The sequence below is a fragment of the Anthonomus grandis genome, chromosome 17 (genome assembly GCF_022605725.1).
Source record: "Anthonomus grandis grandis chromosome 17, icAntGran1.3, whole genome shotgun sequence".
In the NCBI taxonomy this organism is placed as follows: Eukaryota; Metazoa; Arthropoda; class Insecta; order Coleoptera; family Curculionidae; genus Anthonomus; species Anthonomus grandis.
Genome location: NC_065562.1, coordinates 17,038,184 through 17,059,681, shown reverse-complemented (window position 1 = coordinate 17,059,681; position 21,498 = coordinate 17,038,184). Strand labels below are relative to the sequence as shown.

The following is a 21,498-nucleotide window of genomic DNA, read 5'->3' as shown; positions in this document are numbered from 1 at the left end:
TATATGCATTTTTTAATTTCCTATCAGAAAGGTCCTATAGGTTTTTTCACTAAATGATATACAGGGTGAGATATGTCAGAAATTAACTTTATTTCCTAAATATCTCACCCTGTATATTTTTGATAAAAAGTTCCCTAAAAGCTTTTTTATAGAGAATCAAAATACAAATATTTTTCTTATTTTTTAATAATATTTAACGAGTTATGGGACAAAGAAAAATTGCATGACCTAACCTCACATTTTTAATTTCCTTAATAACTCCATAAATAATGATCCTAGCAAAATTTCACAAGAGGCCAAATACGCATATTTTTTAATTTCCTATCAGAAAGGTCCTATAGGTTTTTTCACTAAATTATATACAGGGTGAGCTATGTCAAAAATTAACTTTATTTCTTAAATATCTCACCCTGTATATTTTTAACAAAAAATTCCCTATAAGCTTTTTTATAGAAAATCAAAATACAAATATTTTTTGTTTTTAAAATTTTTGCATATCAATAATATTTACCGAGTTATGGAAAAGAGAAAACTTGTATGACATAACCTCAAATTTTGTATTTCCATAATAACTCCTTAAAAAAATGATCCTAGAAAATTTTTACAAGAGACACAATAAACGTATTTTTGTATTTCCTATCGGACAGTACCCAAGCTTGTTTACTAAAATATATACAGGGTGAGCTATGTCAAAAATTAACTTTATTTTTAAATTATCTCACCTTGTATAATTTTCACGAAAAAATCATTAAGGGCTTTTTTGTAGATAATCAAAAAACATTTTTTTTTCATTTTGAAAATTTTTGCGTAAGATTAATATTTAGTGAGTTACACGAAAAAGAAAATTAGCATGACCTAACCTCACATTTACAATTTCCTTAATAACTCCCTAAATAATGATCCTAGCAAAATTTCACAAGAGGCCAAATATATGCATTTTTTAATTTCCTATCAGAAAGGTCCTATAGGTTTTTTCACTAAATTATATACAGGGTGAGTTATGTCAAAAATTAACTTTATTTTTTTAATATCTCATCCGGTATAATTTTCACGAAAAAATCATTAAGGGCTTTCTTGTAAATAATCAAAAAACAATTTTTTTTCATTTCGAAAATTTTTGCGTAGGATTAATAGTTAGTGAGTTATACGAAAAAGAAAATTAGCATGACCTAACCTCAAATTTTTAATTTCCTTAATAACTCCCTAAATAATAATCCTAGCAAAATTTCACAAGAGGGCAAATAAATATATTTTTTAATTTCCTATCAGAAAGGTCCTATAGGTTTTTTCACTAAATTATATACAGGGTGAGCTATGTCAAAAATTAACTTTATTTCCTAAATATCTCACCCCGTATATTTTTGACAAAAAGTTCCCTAAAAGCTTTTTTATAGAGAATCAAATTACAAATATTTTTCTTATTTTTTAATAATATTTAACGAGTTATGCGACAAAGAAAACTTGCATGACCTAACCTCAAATTTTGTATTTCCTTAACTCCTTAAAAAATGATCCTAGGAAATTTTTACAAGGGACACAATAAACGTATTTTTGTATTTCCTATCGGACAGTACCCAAGCTTGTTTACTAAAATATATACAGGGTGAGTTATGTCTAAAATTAACTTTCCCACCCTGTATATTTTTTACAACAAATGCATGAAATACTGTGACCGTGATACACTCTATTCATAAAATTATCACCATAATAAACCCTTAATTATAAGCCATTTTAACCCTTATATCACACTATTAACTCGTTTTTCAATTGAAGTTCTTGCTTGCCAAAGAGGTACAAATAATTCACGTACAACGTATAACAAGAAATATTTTTATTCATAAAAATAAACAAAATAATATATTTATAAATATAATTCAGTTATGTAGCTAAAATAAGATATTTTATGATAATTATATATTATACTGTTTCACATAGATTTAATACCAGTATTGAATAAAATAAATAAATAAAAAAAATGCACCTAAACTATACATACAGTGTTATGTAAAATATGGTCTGATTTCTTCAACCGCTTTAAACCTCTCCGGTCATCATTTCCATAAATTCTGAAAATAAAATTTCTCTATTTACTATAAATAAATACGACGTTATGTAGGCGATTGCTATATACACTCTGTTTACTACTATAACCCGATTAAACCTAAAAATAACCGGAATGTTTACACTGGACTGGTTTTATTGTTCCTGAAAGTGTATTTCAAGATTATTGAATTTTTTTGTACATAAGAGAACATTCCAGAGATATCAACAATGAGATGTAACACCCTCTATATATCTTAGAGGGTAGAATAGCTGAACTGAATTAGTTTGACAGAGATAGCAACAGCTATAGTGGTGGGGGTACTTACCATCAAAATCCACGGTTCCAGAACCGTCTGTATCAATTTCCTCGATCATCATGTCCAATTCCCTATCAGTTAATTGGTCGTCGAGTTCCCGTAAGATTTCTTTTAAGCACGTCGTGGGAATATAACCGTTACCTGAAAAAAAAAGAATTTTTAACGAATATGGCAACGGCGCCTCTACGGTTATATACGAAGACTCCCGAAGGATCACCCTTTAGCGGTGTTGCCGCACGTTTTACTTACCTTCCTTGTCGTATAACCTGAAGGCTTCTTTCAGTTCTTTTTGCATCGCCTCGTCGTCCTCTTCTACGATGAATTTGGCCGCCAGGGTTACGAACTCCTCGAATTCCAGTCGGCCCGATTCTGGAATAGTCAATTTGGTTTTAGTGTCACTGGAATATTCTTAAGAGAGCACTGGGTTTAAGGCTCGGAATGTCAAGAACTAGTTTGGGAATTTTGTCGTGAAGTAAAATGGGGAATATTCCTGGCAAATATTGTTTATGGTGCAAACCAGTGGGAGGTATAGTTTAGGAAATATTGGACTATTTAGGTAGTGGGGTCCAAGAAGTTAGTTTGATCTTAAGACTCACTTCAAAGTCCAATAACTCAGGAACTAATGGGAATTTTGTCATGAAACAAAAAGAAGAATATTCAGCGGAATATTCTTGTCAAATATTCCTTATAGTTCAAATCAGTTCAAGCTATAGTTTAGGAATGATTGGACTTTTTAGGTAGAGAGGTCCAAAAAGAGAGTTTGATCTTCAAGGTGAGCACTCACTTCAAAGTCAAATAACTCAAGAACTAATAGGAATATTTTCATGAAACAAAAAGAAGAATATTCAGCAGAGTATTCCTGTTAAATATTGTTTATGGTTCAAATTTGTTCAAGCAGTAATTTAGGAAATATTGGAGGATTTAGGTAGTGAGGTCCAAAAAGAAAGTTAGATATTTAAAGTGAGCACCCACTTCGAAGTCTAATAATTCAAGAATTAATAAGAATATTCTCATGAAACTCAAAGAATATAACTCTATAAGTCAAATCAATTCAAGCTATACCTTGAGAAATATTGGATTTTTTAGGTAGAGAGGTCCAAAAAGAAAGTTTTATCTTCAAGGTGAGCACTCACTTCAAAGGCCAATAACTCACGAACTATGAGGAATATTCTTATGAAACTTAAAGAAGAGTATTCATCAGAATATCCACGGCAAATATTTCTTATAAGTCAAATCAATTCAAGCTATACCTTGAGAAATATTGGATTTTTTGGGTAGAGAGGTTCAAAAAGAAGGTTTTATCTTCAAGGTGAGCACTCACTTCAAAGGCCAATAACTCACGAACTATGAGGAATATTCTTATGAAACTTAAAGAAGAGTATTCATCAGAATATCCACGGCAAATATTTCTTATAAGTCAAATCAATTCAAGCTATACCTTGAGAAATATTGGATTTTTTGGGTAGAGAGGTCCAAAAAGAAAGTTTTATCTTCAAGGTGAGCACTCACTTCAAAGTCCAATAACTCAGGAACTATGAGGAATATTCTTATGAAATAAAAAGAAGAATATTCATCAGAATATTCTGGACAAATATTGTTTATAAGTTAAACCAGTTGAAATTATAGTTTAGGAAATATTGGACTTTTTAGGTAGTGAGGTCCAAATAGAAAGGGCAGCACTCACTTTAAATATATTTCTTGCTAAGTTAATTTGATTTGGGATCAAATAAAACTCAGATTTTAAAGTTTAAGATTGTCAACGTTTCGGCCTATCTTAGCCCATCCTCAGGGCGTTAATGAGTTTCGAACTAATTAAATCATTAGTTGGTTCTACTTTTGTTTAAAAATCAAAAAGAACATTTTTTTGTGGTTTACTACATGTTTATGTTTGTACATATGATGCTTGTGGACAATATGTTTTCACCTTTTTAATTACCCTGAGGATGGCCTAATGTAGGCCAAAAAGTCGGCACTATTAAAATTTAAATCCTGGGTTTTATTTGACCCCATGTCCAATTTACTAAGAAAGAAGCATAAAAAAGTCGAATATTTCAAAAATTAATGGGAATATTTTCATGAAATAAAAAGTGGAATATTCAGCAGAATATTCCCGCAAATATTGCTTATTTATAAAATTTTTGCATAAGATTAATATTTAATGAGTTATGAGAAAAAGAAAAATTGCATGACCTAACCTCACATTTGTAATTTCCTTAATAACTTCTGAAATAATGATTTTATGAAAATTTCACAAGAGACAAATTCAACGTATTTTTTAATTTCCTATAAGAAACGTCCTTAAAGATTTTTCACAGAAACATATACAGGGTGAGCTATGCCAAAAATTACCTTTATTTTTAAAATCTCTCACCCTGTATATATTTGAGAAAAAATCCTTATTAAGCTTTCTTATAGGAAATTAAAAGACTAATTTTTTTTATTTTAAATTTTTTTTCGTAGGGTTGATATTTAATGAGTTATGGGAAAAAGAAAAATTGCAAGACATAACCTCAAATTCTCAATTTCCTCAATAACTCCTGAAAAAATGATCCTAGCAAAATTTTACTAAAGACCAAATAAATGCATTTTTTAATTTCCTATCATAAAGTTCCTGTAAGATTTTTCATTAAAAAATATACAGGGTGAGCTAGGTCAAAAATTAATTTTATTTCTTAAATATCTCACCCTGTATATTAGTTATAAAAAAATCATTAGAAGCTGTTTTATAGAAAATCAAAAAACAAAATTTTTTTCATTCTATAAATTTCTGCATTAGAATAATATTTAATGAGTTATGAGAAAAAGAAAAATTGCATGACCTAACCTCACATTTGTAATTTCCTTAATAACTTTTGAAAAAATGATTTTATGAAAATTTCACAAGAGACAAATTCAACGTATTTTTTAATTTCCTATAAGAAATGTCCCTAAGGATTTTTTACACATATATATACAGGGTGAGCTATGTCAAAAATTAACTTTATTTTCAAAATATCTCACCCTGTATATTTTTGACAAGAAATCCTTAATAAGCTTTCTTATAGGAAATTAAAAGACTAATTTTTTTTATTTTAAAATTTTTTTCGTAGGGTTGATATTTAATGAGTTATGGGAAAAAGAAAAATTGCATAACATAACCTCAAATTCTCAATTTCCTTAATAACTCCTGAAAAAATAATCTTAGCAAAATTTCACTAGAGACCAAATAAATGCATTTTTTAATTTCCCATCATAAAGGTCCTGTAAGATTTTTCATTAAAAAATATACAGGGTGAGCTAGGTCAAAAATCAATTTTATTTCTTAAATATCTCACTCTGTATATTTTAGACGAAAACGTCCTTATAAACTTTCTTATAGAGAATCAAAAAACGAAATTTTTTTCATTCTATAAATTTCTGCATTAGAATAATATTTAATGAGTTATGAGAAAAAGAAAAATTGCATGACCTAACCTCACATTTGTAATTTCCTTAATAACTTCTGAAATAATGATTTTATGAAAATTTCACAAGAGACAAATTCAACGTATTTTTTAATTTCCTATAAGAAATGTCCTTAAGGATTTTTCACAGAAACATATACAGGGTGAGCTATGTCAAAAATTAACTTTATTTTTAAAATATCTCACCCTGTATATTTTTAACACGAAATCCTTATAAAGCTTTCTTATAGGAAATTAAAAGACTAATTTTTTTATTTTAAAATTTTTTTCGTAGGGTTGATATTTAATGAGTTATGGGAAAAAGAAAAATTGCATAACATAACCTCAAATTCTCAATTTCCTTAATAACTCCTGAAAAAATAATCTTAGCAAAATTTCACTAGAGACCAAATAAATGCATTTTTTAATTTCCCATCATAAAGGTCCTGTAAGATTTTTCATTAAAAAATATACAGGGTGAGTTAGGTCAAAAATTAATTTCATTTCTTAAATATCTCACCCTGTATATTGATGATAAAAAATCATTAGAAGCTGTTCAATAGAAAATCAAAAAACAAAATTTTTTTCATTCTATAAATTTTTGCTTAAGATTAATGTTTAATGAGTTATGTGAAAAAAAAAATTGCATGACCTAACCTCACATTTTTAATTTTTCTAATAACTCCTTAAAAAATGATCCTAGAAAAATTTTACTGGAGACAAAATAAACGTATTTTTTAATTTCCTATTAGAAAGTCTCTAAGCATTTTTACTAAAATATATACAGGGTGAGTAACGTCAAAAATTTACTTTATTTTTTTAATATCCCACAGTGTATATTTTTGACTAAAGAAATCATGAAAGGCTTTTTGTAGATGATCAAAAAAATATTTTTTTTTCCAATATAACGAATATTTGTCATAAAACAAAAAGAGGAATATTCAACAGAATATTCTCGTTTTGGTCTTATTAGGTAGCGAGGTCCAAAAATAAAGTTTTATGTTCAAGATGAGCACTCACTTCAAAGTTTAATAACTCAGGAACTGTATGGAATATTTTTACGAAATAAAAAGAGAAATGTTCAACAGAATATTCCTGTTAAATATTGCTCATGGCTCAAACCAGTTTAAGCTATAGTTTAGGAAATATTGGACTTTGTAAGTAGAGAGGTCTAGAGAGAAAGTTTGTCCTTTAAGATGAGTACTGACTTCAAAGTCTTATAACTCGAGAACGAATAGGAATATTTTCATGAAAAAAAAAGAAGAATATTTAGCAGAATATTTTCGGTAAATAGTATTTATACCAAAAACTGGTTTAATCAATAATTTAGGATATATGGGACTTATTAGGTAGTGAGGTCCAAAAAAACAGTTTGATCTTCAAGGTGGGCCCCCACTTTAAAGTCCAATATTTCAAGAACCAACAGGAATATTCTCATGAAACAAAAACAGAAATATTCAAAATAAAATTCTCTTTCTTACTGTCAGCATCCACTTCTTCAATCAGCTCCTCCAGGATCTTTTTGTCGAAGGGTTGACCCATGAGGCGCAGGATGTCCGCCACCATGTCGCATGGAATGCTTCCGGATTTCTGGCTGTCGAAGGCCTCAAAGGCCTTACGGAGGACTAATTTAAAAAAGGACATAAGACCACTCATCCAGAAACCCTTTGGGGACAAGACTTACCAGCAATTTGTTCTGGGGGAAGTTCGTCCTAAAACAACAAGAAAAAAATGGTTATATATGTGTTTTTTGTATTCGTTATTTTGTATAGTGTATACCATTATAAAAACGAGTGTATCTGGGGCAAAGCGAAAGACCGAACTGGAAAATGTGCGGAAAAGCAACCCGATATGAACACTTCCAAACCGTATAGCCGCTTTCAGTTTTTCTTATTTTCCTCGCCCACATTTTCTATATACGAGGGCGACTTATTAATAGATGACGAATCGCTCTCTGGCACGTTATTAGCACCACCCAGGAATATTTATTACCCATATAGCTCCCGTGGGTTTTTCTACGTAATTTCCATTTCATTCCCGACAGTTCTTGAGTGGTTTTAATGGGAAATCATTTAGTGAGAACATTTGGAAGGTGCACGGTATATTAAGTAAAAAGCAGCAGCAGTGTGATTATTTTTAGAACGAAAGTAAAACAAATCACTTTTCTGGATATTAAAGTGTGTTAAGCTCGCTGATATATGAGATGAAAGAGTCTTGAGTTAAATCAGGTTTGTGTGGGTGGGAAAAAAAGGATTTGATGCACTTCTTATGGGGGAAAGAGAGATGGAAGTTGACCCAATTGAGGTGACAAACCTTAATGTGTTTTTTCCTTAAAATCAGTGTGCATTATTAAATATCACACTTAATAGCTTTAAAGTGGCGCCATCTACAGTAATAAATTGTAGTACTTATTTTGACATATCAATCACATTTTTAGGATCACTGGTTTTTGAGTTATGATGGTTTAAAGATTTTTTGAGGTTAAACATAAGGGTTTGCTATTCAAGGGAGTTTTTAGGGTTATAAAATGTTTATCACAACAGTGATTTTAAATATTTATGAGTCATTAAAGATATTAATCACAGTAGTGATTTCCGTTGATTTTTTTTTGGTTACTTACGAGTTTACGACTATAAAGAGTGTTTATCACAGCGGAGAAGTGTATTATTTTGACAATGATAAAAAATTTATCACAACAGAGATTTTTAGGACATACGGCTGTAAAATGGAAGAAATTCAAAGACAAAAAATGAAAATTTTGGTTTTTTGGAACTGAATTTATTTTTTTCGAAAAAAAAATATTTTTTTTATTTTTCATTCAATTTTACTTTGCTTTAGTTTTTTTGCATTTTTTGTTTATGCGAAAATCAAAAATTGTTTAAAAATTTGAAAAATTGTCATAAAAACTCAAAAAAACCGTTGAAAAACAAAATTTTTTACATTTTTTTGAAAATATCTAAAATTTTGAATATTCAAAAATTTTTCAAAATCGCCATAAAAACTCAAGAAAAAAAATGATTAAAAAAAAAAAATTTTCCGTTTTTCAAAAAAAAATCCAAATTTTGAAAAAAAAAATTTTTGATTTTTGAATTTTGAGAAAAAAAATAAAAATTTAATATTTTTGAATTCAAAAAAATCTAAATTTTGCGTAAAAATTTATTTTTTTTGACTTTTTTTAAATGTCTTTATTTTTAGGAATATTCTTAGATTTTTGAATTTGAACAAACTATAAACCGTCCAAAAAGACAGTTTGATCTTCAAGGTGAGCACTCATTTCAAACTCTAATAACTCAAAAACTAATAGGAATATTCTTATAAAACAAAAAGAAGAATATTCAGTGGAATATTCTTGGCAAATATTATTAATAACTTAAACCAGTTTAAGCAATAATTTAGGAAGTATAAGATTTTTAAGGTAGTGAGGTCCAAAAAAAAAGTTTAACCTTCAAGATGAGCACTCACTTCAAAGTCCAATAACTTAAGAACTATTCAAAATATTTTCATAAAATAAAAAGGAGAATATTCAGTAGAGTATTTGAAACAAATATTGCTTACAGCTCAAAGCAGTACAAGCTATGATTAAAAAAATATTAGGGGTTTTAAGTAGTGAGGTTCTAAAAGAAAGTTTGATCTTCCAGGTGAGTACTCAGTTCAAAGTCCAATAACTCAAGAACTAATACGAATATTCTCATAAAATAAAGAAAAGAATGTTCAGTAGAATATTCTTAGAAAATATTGTTTATCACCCAAATCAATTTAAGCAATAATTTGGGAAATATTGGACGTTATATATAGTGAGGTCCAAAAAGAAAGTTTGACCATCAAGATGAGCACTCACTTCAAAGTCCCATAACTGAAGAACTATTCAAAATATTTTCATGAAATAAGAAGGAGAATATTCAATGGAATATTTAAAACAAATATTGCTTACAGTTTAACCAAGTACAAGCTATAATTTAAAAAATATTAGAGGTTTTAGGTAGTGAGGTTCTAAAAAAAAGTTTGATCTACAAGGTGAGTACTCAGTTCAAAGTCCAATAACTCAAGAACTATTAAGTATATTCTCATGAAACAAAAAGAAGAACATTCAGCAGAATATTCCTATAATTAGTGTTTATGAATCAAACCAGTTCAAGCTAAAATTTAGAAAATATTGGACTTTTAAGGTAGTGAGGTCCAATCAGAAGGTTTCATCTTCACTTATTTCAAAGTCCAATATCTCAACAACCAATAAGAATATTCTTGTGAAACAAAAAGAAAAACATTAAAGGTTTTAAAAGTGTAATTTTCTTATTTTTTTAAATTATAGCCATGTGGTGCAAATTCCAAAAAAAAATCCAATTTTTCAAAAATAATTTTTTTCTAAACACCCTGTGATTTTTTCAAAAAACGCTATAACAGGAGTCCAGTCAATTTATTTGATAAATACCCATGCCAATTTTCAAAAGTGTAACTTTCTTAGTTTTTGAGTTATAGGCATACCCTCAATTTGAAAATTAACGTTTCAGAATTCATCGTTCTAATCCACCTGTAAATTAATTAAACAAATTTGTGAAAAATCCTCTTTAATTCTTTCAAAAAAAAATCATTTTTGTGTTTTTCCTAACGTTTAAACCCCGGTAATCTGAGCACTAAAAGTGGAATTATGAGCCTAATTACCTGTCCAAAAACTCGAATAAAAAAACTTCTAATGCATAGATTTTCTTGATTTTTTCAATGGAAGTTTAGGAACATTCCACAGAAACGTTTGAAGTAAAAATCAAGTCGATTTGAGCACTAGAACTAAAGTGCCTAATATGCCCTTAGACATGACTTCAAAAAACTTGAATAAAAAAACTTCTAATGCATGGATTTTCTTGATTTTTTCAATGGAAGTTTAAAAATATTCTAGAGAAACTTTTCAAATAAAAATCAAGCCGATCTAAGCACTAGAAGTGGAGCTATGATCCAATTTACATAAAACTGTCTTTGCCCTAAGACAAAACTCACATTAGCCAGTTTCTCACACGCAAACGGTGATATCACCCACTTTCTTGGAGACAAAATGATCAGTTGCACGCGCTTCAGTTCGTCTTTATTCCCCATCACTTAAACCCTCTTTGGTAAAACTAGCATTATTTTAAATCAATTTTTGGCTTTTATACCGAATTATTAATTAATGGGAGTTATTTAACAAAAATCCCAACGGTCCGGTTTAATTAGGCGAAATTCGGTTGTATTGGCCAAAATGTGTAGTAACTATTTAAATGGTTGAATGAATTTTCACGGTTTAGTGCATGGGCAAACGTTCTAATATTGCAAAGTAATTAAAAACAATCAATATGTTAGATAGGACTTAAGTACAAAAAAGTCAAAAAATTGCAATTTCAATAAACCCTTATATCTTGAAAACCTTTCGGGCCAAAATATGGCCTCAGTTTTATTAGAATTCCATGTAAAAATTGAATAATATGCGGGTACAATTTATATTAACCTGATACTGCTTTTTTTAATGTTTGCCCTCGTACTATATTATAATTTAGAACTATTCGGGAAATCGGTTGTCGGTTCCGATTAAGTTTTTATTGAAAATCGACCGTCGGTTTTTGCCAAATGACGTGGATGATAAAAAGTGGGTAAAACAGGACTCGGTTTATGATTTTCACAAATGAGTCACTTAATATAGGTTCTACGCATTTTATTTAATTTTTTTTGGGGGGAAGGGGGGGGTTTGACTGTAATTTTTCTGTCAAAAATGATCATATATAAGCCATCCCTTAAGTTTGACCAGAATGAGATCTTCAAAAAAATTATTTTTTACGTTAATTTTTATAAATTTTTTAAAAGTTTTTATTTTTTTTGGAATTATTGGAATTTTTGGAAAAATGTTTATAACACTTTTTTATAGGAAAGTAAATTTTGAATAATTTTGATCTCTAATGATTTTCTTATATTTTTAATATTAACGGAGATATTGCTGCATAAATGGTCCTTGGAGCTGGATTCCTAGAATTCTAATGTCAGTTTTTTAGAAATAACTTTTTTGGTGTACATTTTTGGAAAAAATGTTAAGTATACTTTTTATAGGAAATTAAATTCTGAATCAATTTCATTTCTAATAATTTTCTCATATTTTTAATATTAACGGAGATATTGCTGCATAAATGGTCCTTGCAGCCGGTTTCCTGGAATTCTTATTTCAGTTTTTTTGAAATAACTTTTTTGGTGTAAATTTTAAGAAAAAATGTTAAGTGTACTTTTTTATAGGAAATTAAATTCTGAATGATTTCTATCTTCTATGATTTTCTCATATTTTTAATAGTAACGGAGATATTGCTGCATAAATAGTCCTTGGAGCCGGATTCCTGGAATTCTAATTTCAGTTTTTTGGAAATAACTTTTTTGGTGTAAATTTTTGAAAAAATATTAAGTGTACTTTTTTATAGGAAATTAAATTCTGTATGATTTTTATCTTTTATGATTTTCTCATATTTTTAATATTAACGGAGATATTGCTTCATAAATGGCCCTTGCAGCCGGATTCCTGGAATTCTAATTTCAGTTTTTTTGGAATAACTTTTTTGGTGTAAATTTTTGGAAAAAATGTTAAGTATACTTTTTTATAGGAAATTAAATTTTGAATGATTTTCATCCCTTATTTTTTTTTTTATATTTTTTCCTCATGATTTTTTAGCAAAAAAATAAGACAAAAAAAAAGATAATTGGGAAAAAAAAATTTTTTCGGAAAATTTGGTATAATTCTACCCAAGTACTTTTTTCAAAAAAATTTCATTAGACTTTTTATTTAGGCTTTTTGGGTGCTTCATCAAATTTTAAAAAAAAATAAAATATTTAAAAAAAAATTTTTTTTATTTTTCACCAAAAAATTTTCCAATTTTCGAAAATTTCTCATAACTCTTTTACCTTTCAATTTATGGCTAAAAGTTATTCTTCATGATTTATTCTATTTTTGACCAGAAATCCAATACTAAAAGAAAATTTTTCACATTCCCAATAGTTTTCAAGAAAATAAAGGAAAACCGTTAAGAGGTTTTTCTCAATTTTCTAAAAAACCCTTTAAGATGGAAGTTATTTTTTTATTACATCTAATGCGCATTGAAATTTTAAACAACTTTTAATTTATACATTTTTTTCTCCAATCATTAGTTTTTCAAAAAAAAAATAAAAACCATAATTGTGAACATTTTCCCAGTTTTTCAAAAATCTTAAATAACTGCTTTATTTTTTAGTTAACGAATAAATATTATTCTATATGATTTCTTTAATTTTTAATTAGGAATCCAATGCTGAAATTAATTAATTAGCAATCCGAGTTTTAATTAATTAATTAGGCAATGAATTATTCCAGGCAGTTGAGGCTGAATCTTAATTAAAATGATTCAACTACCTGAAATTGTAAAATCAGTTTTTTACATTAACGTTAATTAAAAATTAATTAATTTATTATTACAGGCAGTTGAACCTTAGTGTTAATAAAATGCTTCAGCTGCCTGGAATTGTAAATTCAATTTTTCACTTTAACGGTAATTAAAAATTAATTAGTTAATTATTCCAGGCAACTGATACTCAATTCTAATTAAAATGTCTCAATTGCCTGGAATTATAAAATAAATCTTTAATTAAAACGTCATATAAAAATTAATTAATTAATTAGTCCAGGCAGTTGAAACTTAGTCTTAATTAAAATGCTACAACTGCCTGGAATTGTAAATTCAATTGTTCACTTTAACGTCATTTAAAATATAATGAATTAATTCATTACTCCAGGCAATTGATATTTAATCCTAATTAAAATGCCTCAATTGCCTGGAATTTTAAAATAAATGTTTAACTTAAACGTCAATTAAAAATTAATTAATTAATTAGTCCAGGCAGTTGAAACTTAGTCTTAATTAAAATGCTACAACTGCCTGGAATTGTAAATTCAATTGTTCACTTTAACGTCATTTAAAATATAATGAATTAATTCATTACTCCAGGCAATTGATATTTAATCCTAATTAAAATGCCTCAATTGCCTGGAATTTTAAAATAAATGTTTAACTTAAACGTCAATTAAAAATTAATTAATTAATTAGTCCAGGCAGTTGAATCTTGGGCTTAATTAAAATGCTTCAACTGCCTGGAATTGTAAATTCAATTTTTCACTTTAACGTCAATTAAAAATTAATGAATTAATTCATTATTCTAGGCAATTCACATTCAATCCTAATTAAAATGCCTCAATTGCCTGGAATTTTAAAATAAATTTTCAAATTAAACTTCGTATGAAAATTAATTAATTAATTATTCCAGGCAGTTGAAGCTTAGTCTTAATTAAGATGCTTCAACTGCCTGGAATTGTAAAATCAATTTTCACTTTAACGTCAATTAAAAATTAATGAAATAATTCATTATTCCAGGCAACTGATACTCAATTCTGATTAAAACGCCTCAATTGCCTGGAATTATAAAATAAATCTTTAATTAAAACGTCATATAAAAATTTATTGATTAATTATTCCAGGCAGTTGAAGCTTAGTCTTAATTAAGATGCTTCAACAGCCTGGAATTGTAAAATCAATTTTCACTTTAACGGTAATTAAAAATTAATTAATTTATTATTCCAGGCAACTGATACGCAATTCTGATTAAAATGCCTCAATTGCCTGGAATTATAAAATAAATCTTTAATTAAAACGTCATATAAAAATTTATTAATTAATTATTCCAGGCAGTTGAAGCTTAGTCTTAATTAAGATGCTTCAACAGCCTGGAATTGTAAAATCAATTTTCACTTTAACGGTAATTAAAAATTAATTAATTTATTATTCCAGGCAACTGATACTCAATTCTGATTAAAATGCCTCAATTGCCTGGAATTATAAAATAAATCTTTAATTAAAACGTCATATAAAAATTTATTAATTAATTATTCCAGGTAGTTCAAGCTTAGTCTTAATTAAAATGCTACAACTGCCTGGAATTGTAAAATCAATTTTTCACTTTAACGTCAATTAAAAATTAATTATTTAATTCATTATTCCAGGCAATTGATATTCAATCCTAATTAAAATGCCTCAATTGCCTGGAATTATAAAATATATTTTAATTTAAACGTCAATTAAAAATTAATTAATTAATAATTATTCCAGGCAGGTTAGTCTTAATTAAAATGATTCAACTACCTGGCATTGTAAAGTAAATTTTTAACTTAAATATTAATTAAAAATTATTTTAGGCAGTTGAAACTTGATCTTAATTTAAATTATTCAACTGCCTGGAATTGTAAAATTATTTTTCAAGTGGTTTTTTCCAATTTTCTGGAAAACTGTTAAAAGTAAAAATTATTTTTTTATTGCTTCTGATGCGCATTGATGTTTTGAACAACTTTTGTTCTGACAATTTTTTTATATAACCAATAGTTTTCCAGAAAAAATATAAAAACCAGAAATATGAACATTTTCCTCATTTGGATTTTTTGAGGAACACTTTTTGGGATAATTGGTTATAACTTTGTCCAGGTACATTTTTCAAAGAAGTTTTAAAGGACTTTTTTTATGGTTTTTGGGTTAATTTACAAATTTACAAAAAAATTATAATTTTTGCAAAATTTTTTTTTTTTCATTTTCAACCCAAAAATCATGGAGTTTGTCAAAAATCTTCCATAACTCCGTTATTTTTTGATTTACGGCTAAAAGCTATTCTTTATGATTTGTTCTGTTATTAATTTAAAATTCAATGCTGCAAAAAAAAATTTAATATTCCCAATACTTTTCGAGAAAATGAGGCAAAACTGGTCAGAAGTTTTCCTCAATTTTCTGGAAAACCGTTAAAGGTAAAAATTATTTTTTTATGGTATCTGATGCGCATTGACATTCCAAACAATTTTTGTTTTAATAATCTTTTTCTCAAACCAATAGTTTTCTAGAAAAAAAAATTAAAACCAGAATTATGAATATTTTCCCCCCTTTTTTTAGGAAGACTTCGTGGGAAAACTGGGTGTAATTTTTTCCAGGTACATTTTTCAAAAATATTTTATTAGACTTTTTTGAAGTCTTTTGAGCGACTTACCATGTTATGAAAAAAAAAGTAAATTTTTGCAAAAAAATTTTTTTTTTAATTTAAAAAAAAAAAATTTTTGGGTTTTCAAAAATCTTCCATAACTTCTTTATCTTTTGAATTACGACTAAAAGTTATTCTTTATGATTTACTCTATTTTTGAGTGAGAACCCAATGCTGAAAAAACCATTTCAATATTCACAATAGTTTTCGAGAAAATGAGGAAAAACTGCTGAGAGATTAATGGTAAAAATGATTTTTCTATTACAACTGATTCCAGAAAAAATTTTTAAAAAAACAGTCATACCCGATAAGAATCCGAATATTCTTCTAAATCCAACCACGGCGATATGCCCCACTTGTTCGGTGAAAAATTAATGAGTTGCACCCCCTGTAAACAGGCCATCCTACCTAAACCGATCGAAATTCGACACTGCTAAGCGGATTTTTTTCGATTCCGCTTATATACCCGCCATTTTGAATTAAAAAAAAAACAAAAATCAAAAAAAGACACATCTGCGATTTATATTAAAATATAATAATGTAATTCGGGGGGGGGGGGGGACCTGCCAACTGACGTACGTGACGCCGGCGACGCTCTAAATTATGTTTTGAATTTTTTTTTCAAAGTAATAAAATCAACCTGTCAGTTCCGTACGATCATTAAGAGGATATAATTTATCATTTTCGTGATTAATCGCTTTGGTATAGTGGTCAATGTTTAAGGCTCCCAATGGTTAGTTCGTCAGTATTCAGCCAATAAATAGAGTAGGATTCACAGGAACTAAGGGACAAGGAAGACATAACAGTCCTTGTCTAAATAGACCATATTAAAGAAGTCTATGGAGCCTTTCCAGAGAATTTGGAATACTAAATTATCTGGAAATAGGGATAAATGTTGAGTGTGTTAAGTGATCTTTTTGAAATGGCTTAGAAACTTGTTTTTTTAATAGACTTATCGAACATAGTGTGACTTTACTGTCTTCGTTCATAGGTCGATAAAACACACAATTATTCAAAAAGAATTCACAGGATGTAAGAGACAGAAAAAACACAAAATTCGTTATCTGAATAGAGCCAATTAAAGAACTCTAAAGAACATTTCCAGAGAATTTGGAATACAAAATTATCTGTAAATTTGGCTAAATGATAAATATGAATAAGTGGTTCATTAAAAATTACTTAAACACTTGTTTTTTAATGAACTTGACTATCATGGTAAAACTTCAGGCCTTGCTTCCTAGTTCGATGAAGAACAATAAATAAACTAGAATTCACAGGAACTAAGAGACAGGGAAGACATAACAATTCTTGTCTAAATAGACCATATTAGAGAAGTCTAAGGAGCCTTTCCAGAGAATTTGGAATACTAAATTCCCTGGAAATAGGGTTAAATGTTGAGTGTGTTAAGTGATCTTTTTGAAATGGCTTAGAAACTTGTTTTTTAATAGACTTGATGAACATAGTGTGACCTTACTGTCTTCGTTCATAGGTCGATGAAAAAACAATTATTCAAAAAGAATTCACAGGAAGTAAGAGAGAGAAAAAACACAAAATTCTTTATCTGAACAGATCCAATTAAGGAACTGTGAAATTTAAATACAAATTTATCTGGAAAGGTTGATAGATGGCAAATGTTATTTACCATTTCTACATAGAATTCCTAGGAAGCAAGAAACAGGGGAAAAATCGAATTCCCAATTTAGACGCAGCTAATCAGAGAACTCTAAAGAGCATTTCCAGAGAATTTGGAATACTAAATTACCTGGAAATAGGGTTAAATGACAAATATCTCTTGTGAAAAATTAAAAATTTCCTAAAAAGTAGTTTTTCAATAGACCTGATAGTCATAGATAAAGCCCTAGTGTCTTCACTCCTATCTCGATGAAAATCAGGAATTAAACCAGAATTTCCAATAAATAAGAGGGAGTAAACGTTCCTAAAGTTCCTAGTCTAAATAGAGCCAATCAGAGAATCTTCAATACAAAATCCATGAATTGCTTAATTTAACAACGAACCTGACGATCATAGCGCATATTTAATTTCACAGGAATTAAGATTTAGGGAAGAATCAAATGTTTAGTCCGTATGGACCCAATCAAAGAACTCGACAGAGCTTTTCCAGAGAATTTGGAATACAAAATAATCTGGAAAAGTGGATAGTTGATAAATATTATTAACGATTTCTTAACAAGCTCGTTGGAAATAGATTCTTTATCGTGACCAGCAGCTACAATAGCGATTTGCGAACTGCTTTTAAGCACTTAAATCGAAAATACTGATAGCTGTAAATGTTTCGGTAAAAGCATTACAAATGATAATGGGAACACAAAGGAATTAGCAATTAGAGTTGGACAAGGTAATTTAGCAATACGTCAACTAAATAGTAAAGTCTGGAATAACCACATTACTTGGAACACAAAAATGGGAATATACAATTTGTCGTAGAAAGTACTGAGTTATTTGGAATTCCAGGCAGTCAAGTGATATCATTATTCCAGGCAGTTAAGAAGAATTATGATTCTATTGCCTGGAAAAACAGGAATTGCCTGAAATTATCAAATAATTGAAATTTGAAAAAAATCACTTAAATGCATACCATAATTCCAGGCAGTTGAATGATTCCAATGTTTTTTTAATAAGTTAATAATTTTTTTATTACTGCCTGGAATTTGAAAAAAAGAATGCAAGTGCCTGAAATAAAAAAGAAACTGAAATGCCTGGAATTTGGAAAAAATTTACTCAATTGCCTGAAAATTGAAAAAATAAAAATTTGACTGCCTGGAATCTGGTTTCATTATTCCAGGCAGTTGAAGAAAATTATAATTCTAGTGCTTGGAAAATTGGAAGAAATAAGTGAACCGCCTGAAATTTGGACAAATAGGATTCGATTGCCTGGAATTATCAATTGCCTGAAATTTAAAAAGAATTCGCTCAATTAAAAATTAAAAAATAACTACCTGCATTAGTGAGGTCACTCGACTGCCTGGAATTTGAGGAAAACGGACTCAAATACCTGGAATTTCAGGTAGTTGAGTGATTTTATTATTCCAGGCAATTGGGTAAACAATTTTTTCTTACTACTGCCTGGAATTACAAAAAAAAATTACTCAAATGCCTAAGATTTGAAGAAATTTGACTCAAATGCTGGAACTTTCAGGCAGTCAAGTGATTTTAGTATTCCAGGCAGTTAAGGAAAAATTATGATGCCACTGCCTGATAACTGGGAAAAAAAACCCAACTGCCTGGAATTTCAACAAAAAAAATTCAATTTCCTGGAATTTGAAAGACACCATTCATCATAAACTACGTTGCTTGAAATAATTTTCGTGGAAAAATTGTATTCATCAACTTTGACGGTCAATATCTCATGAACGGTTACTCTAACAGGAAAACCTGTTCTCATCATTTTTACTAAGAATCTTCTTGGCTACAAATAAGCTTATAACATATTTCTTCATAAACTGCATAGTTTTTGAGATATTTGCAATTATATCCGAGGGAATCCTGAAATAATTCTCATGCAAAAATTGTCTTTTTAAAGTTTAACGGTCGATATCCATAGTTCCAGACAGTTGAGTTATTTCTTCCAGGCAGTAGAACCATAATTTTCCTTAATGGCCTGGAATAATGAAATCACTTGATTGCCTGGAATTTCCAGGATTCAAGCCAAATGTCTTCAAATTCCAGGAATTTGGGTTTTCTTCAAATTCCAGGCAATAGTAAGAAAAAATTGTTTACTCGACTGCCTGGACTAATAAAATCACTCAACCGCCTAAAATTTCATGTACTTGAATCTATTTGGAATTTAGGAATAATTCCAGGCAGTTGAGTTTTTATTTTCCAAATTTCAGGCTATTGGGTGAATTTTTTTCACGTTTTAGGCATTCGAGTTATTTTTTGTAATTCCAGGCATTTTCATTCTTTTTTTTGAAGGCAATATCAAATTTGAGGCAGTAGTGGGAAAAAGTTGTTTGTTCAACTGCCTGGAATAATAAAACCACTCAACTGCCTGGAATTTCATGTATTTGAATACGTTTTTCTTAAATTCTAGACAGTGGAGGTTTTATTTTTTAACTTTTATGGTATTGAGTGAATTTTTTTCAAGTTTTAGGCATTTGGGTTATTTTTTTTGTAATTCCAAGCATTTGCATAGTTTTTTTCAAATATGAGATAGTAGTGAGAAGAAATTGTTTGTTCAACTGCCTGGAATAATAAAATCACTCAACTGCCTGAAATTTGATGTATTCGAATCCGTATTATCTAAATTCTAGGCAATCGAGTTTTATTTTTTAACTTTTAGGCTATTGTGTGAATTTTTTTCAAATTTTAGGCAGTAGTGAAAAAAAATTGTTTGTTTTTCAAATTTCATTTATTTGAATCCGTTTTTTCAAGATTTTAGGTAGTTGACTTTTTATTTTTTAACTTCAACAAAAGGCTATTGTGTGAATTTTTTCAAATTTTAAGCATTCGAGTTATTTTTTTTACAATTCCAAGCATTTGCGTTCTTTTTTTCTCAAATTTGAGGCAGCAGTGCAAAAAAATTGTTTATTCAACTGCCTGGAATAATAAAATCACTCAACTGCCTGTAATTTCATTTATTTTAGTTCGTTTTTCATAAGTTTTAGACAGTAGAGTTTTTATTTTCCAAATTTTAGACTATTGATTGATTTTTTTCAAATTTTAGGCGTTTGGGTTATTTTTTTTCTAATCCCAGGCATTTGCATACTGTTTTTAAAATTTGAGGCAGTAGTGGAAAAAATTGTTTGTTCAACCGCCTGGAATAATAAAATCACTCAACTACCTGGAATTTCATTTATTTGAATCCGTTTTTCCTAAATTTCAGGCAGTTGAGTTTTTATTTTCTAAATTTCAGACTATTGAATGAATTTTTGTCAAGTTTTTGACATTTGGGTAATTTTTTTTGTAATTTCAAGCATTTGCATAGTTTTTTTTCAAATTTGAGGCAGTAGTGAGAGGAAATTGTTTGTTCAACTGCCTGGAATAATAAAATCACTCAACTGCCTGGAATTTGATGTATTCGAATCCGTATTATCTAAATTCTAGGCAATCGAGTTTTATTTTTTAACTTTTAGGCTATTGTGTGAATGTTTTTCAAATTTTAGGCAGTAGTGCAAAAAATTTACCCAACTGCCTGGAATAATAAAATCACTTAACCGCCTAAAATTTCATGTATTTGAATCTATCTAGAATTTAGCAATAATTCAAGGCAGTTAAGTATTTATTTTCTAAATTTCAGGCTATTGAGTGAATTTTTTTCAAGTTTTAGGCATTCGAGTTATTTTTTTGTTATTCCAGGCATTTGCATTCTTTTTTTTAAAGGCAATACCAAATTTTAGGCAGTAGTGAAAAAAAATTGTTTGTTCAACTGCCTGGAATAATAAAATCACTCTAATGAGCTGAAATTTCATGTATTTGAGTCCGTTTTTCCTAAATTTCAGGCAGCTGAGTTTTTATTTTCTAAATTTCGGACTATTGAATGAATTTTTGTCAAGTTTTTGGCATTTGGCTTATTTTTTTTGTAATTCCAGGCATTTGCATTCTTTTTTTTTCAAATTTGAAGCAGTAGTAGGAAAAAATTGTTTGTTCAACTGCCTGGAATAATAATATCACTCAACTGCCTGAAATTTCATGTATATGAGTCCGTTTTTTCT

At 28.7% G+C, this 21,498-nt stretch overlaps 1 protein-coding gene across 6 annotated transcripts in view; it reads right to left on the bottom strand.

Annotated features, from left to right (window-relative positions):
- Positions 1-1,816: 1,816 nt before the first annotated feature.
- LOC126746068 (troponin C) overlaps positions 1,817-21,498 on the bottom strand; it is a 45,215-nt gene continuing 25,533 nt past the window's right edge. For 3 of the 6 annotated variants that reach the window (XM_050454168.1, XM_050454166.1, XM_050454164.1), the window contains exons 2-6: positions 7,467-7,494; positions 7,264-7,407; positions 2,610-2,729; positions 2,370-2,501; positions 1,817-2,066 (exon numbers count right to left, since the gene is read on the bottom strand). In XM_050454168.1, the coding sequence (XP_050310125.1) occupies positions 2,035-2,066; positions 2,370-2,501; positions 2,610-2,729; positions 7,264-7,407; positions 7,467-7,494 (456 nt within the window). In that variant the 3' untranslated portion in view covers positions 1,817-2,034. Of the gene's footprint in view, positions 2,067-2,369; positions 2,502-2,609; positions 2,730-7,263; positions 7,408-7,466; positions 7,495-7,561; positions 7,685-10,771; positions 10,883-16,130; positions 16,245-21,498 lie in introns of those variants that run through there. The other 3 variants (XM_050454165.1, XM_050454167.1, XM_050454169.1) reach the window with 3 other exon arrangements.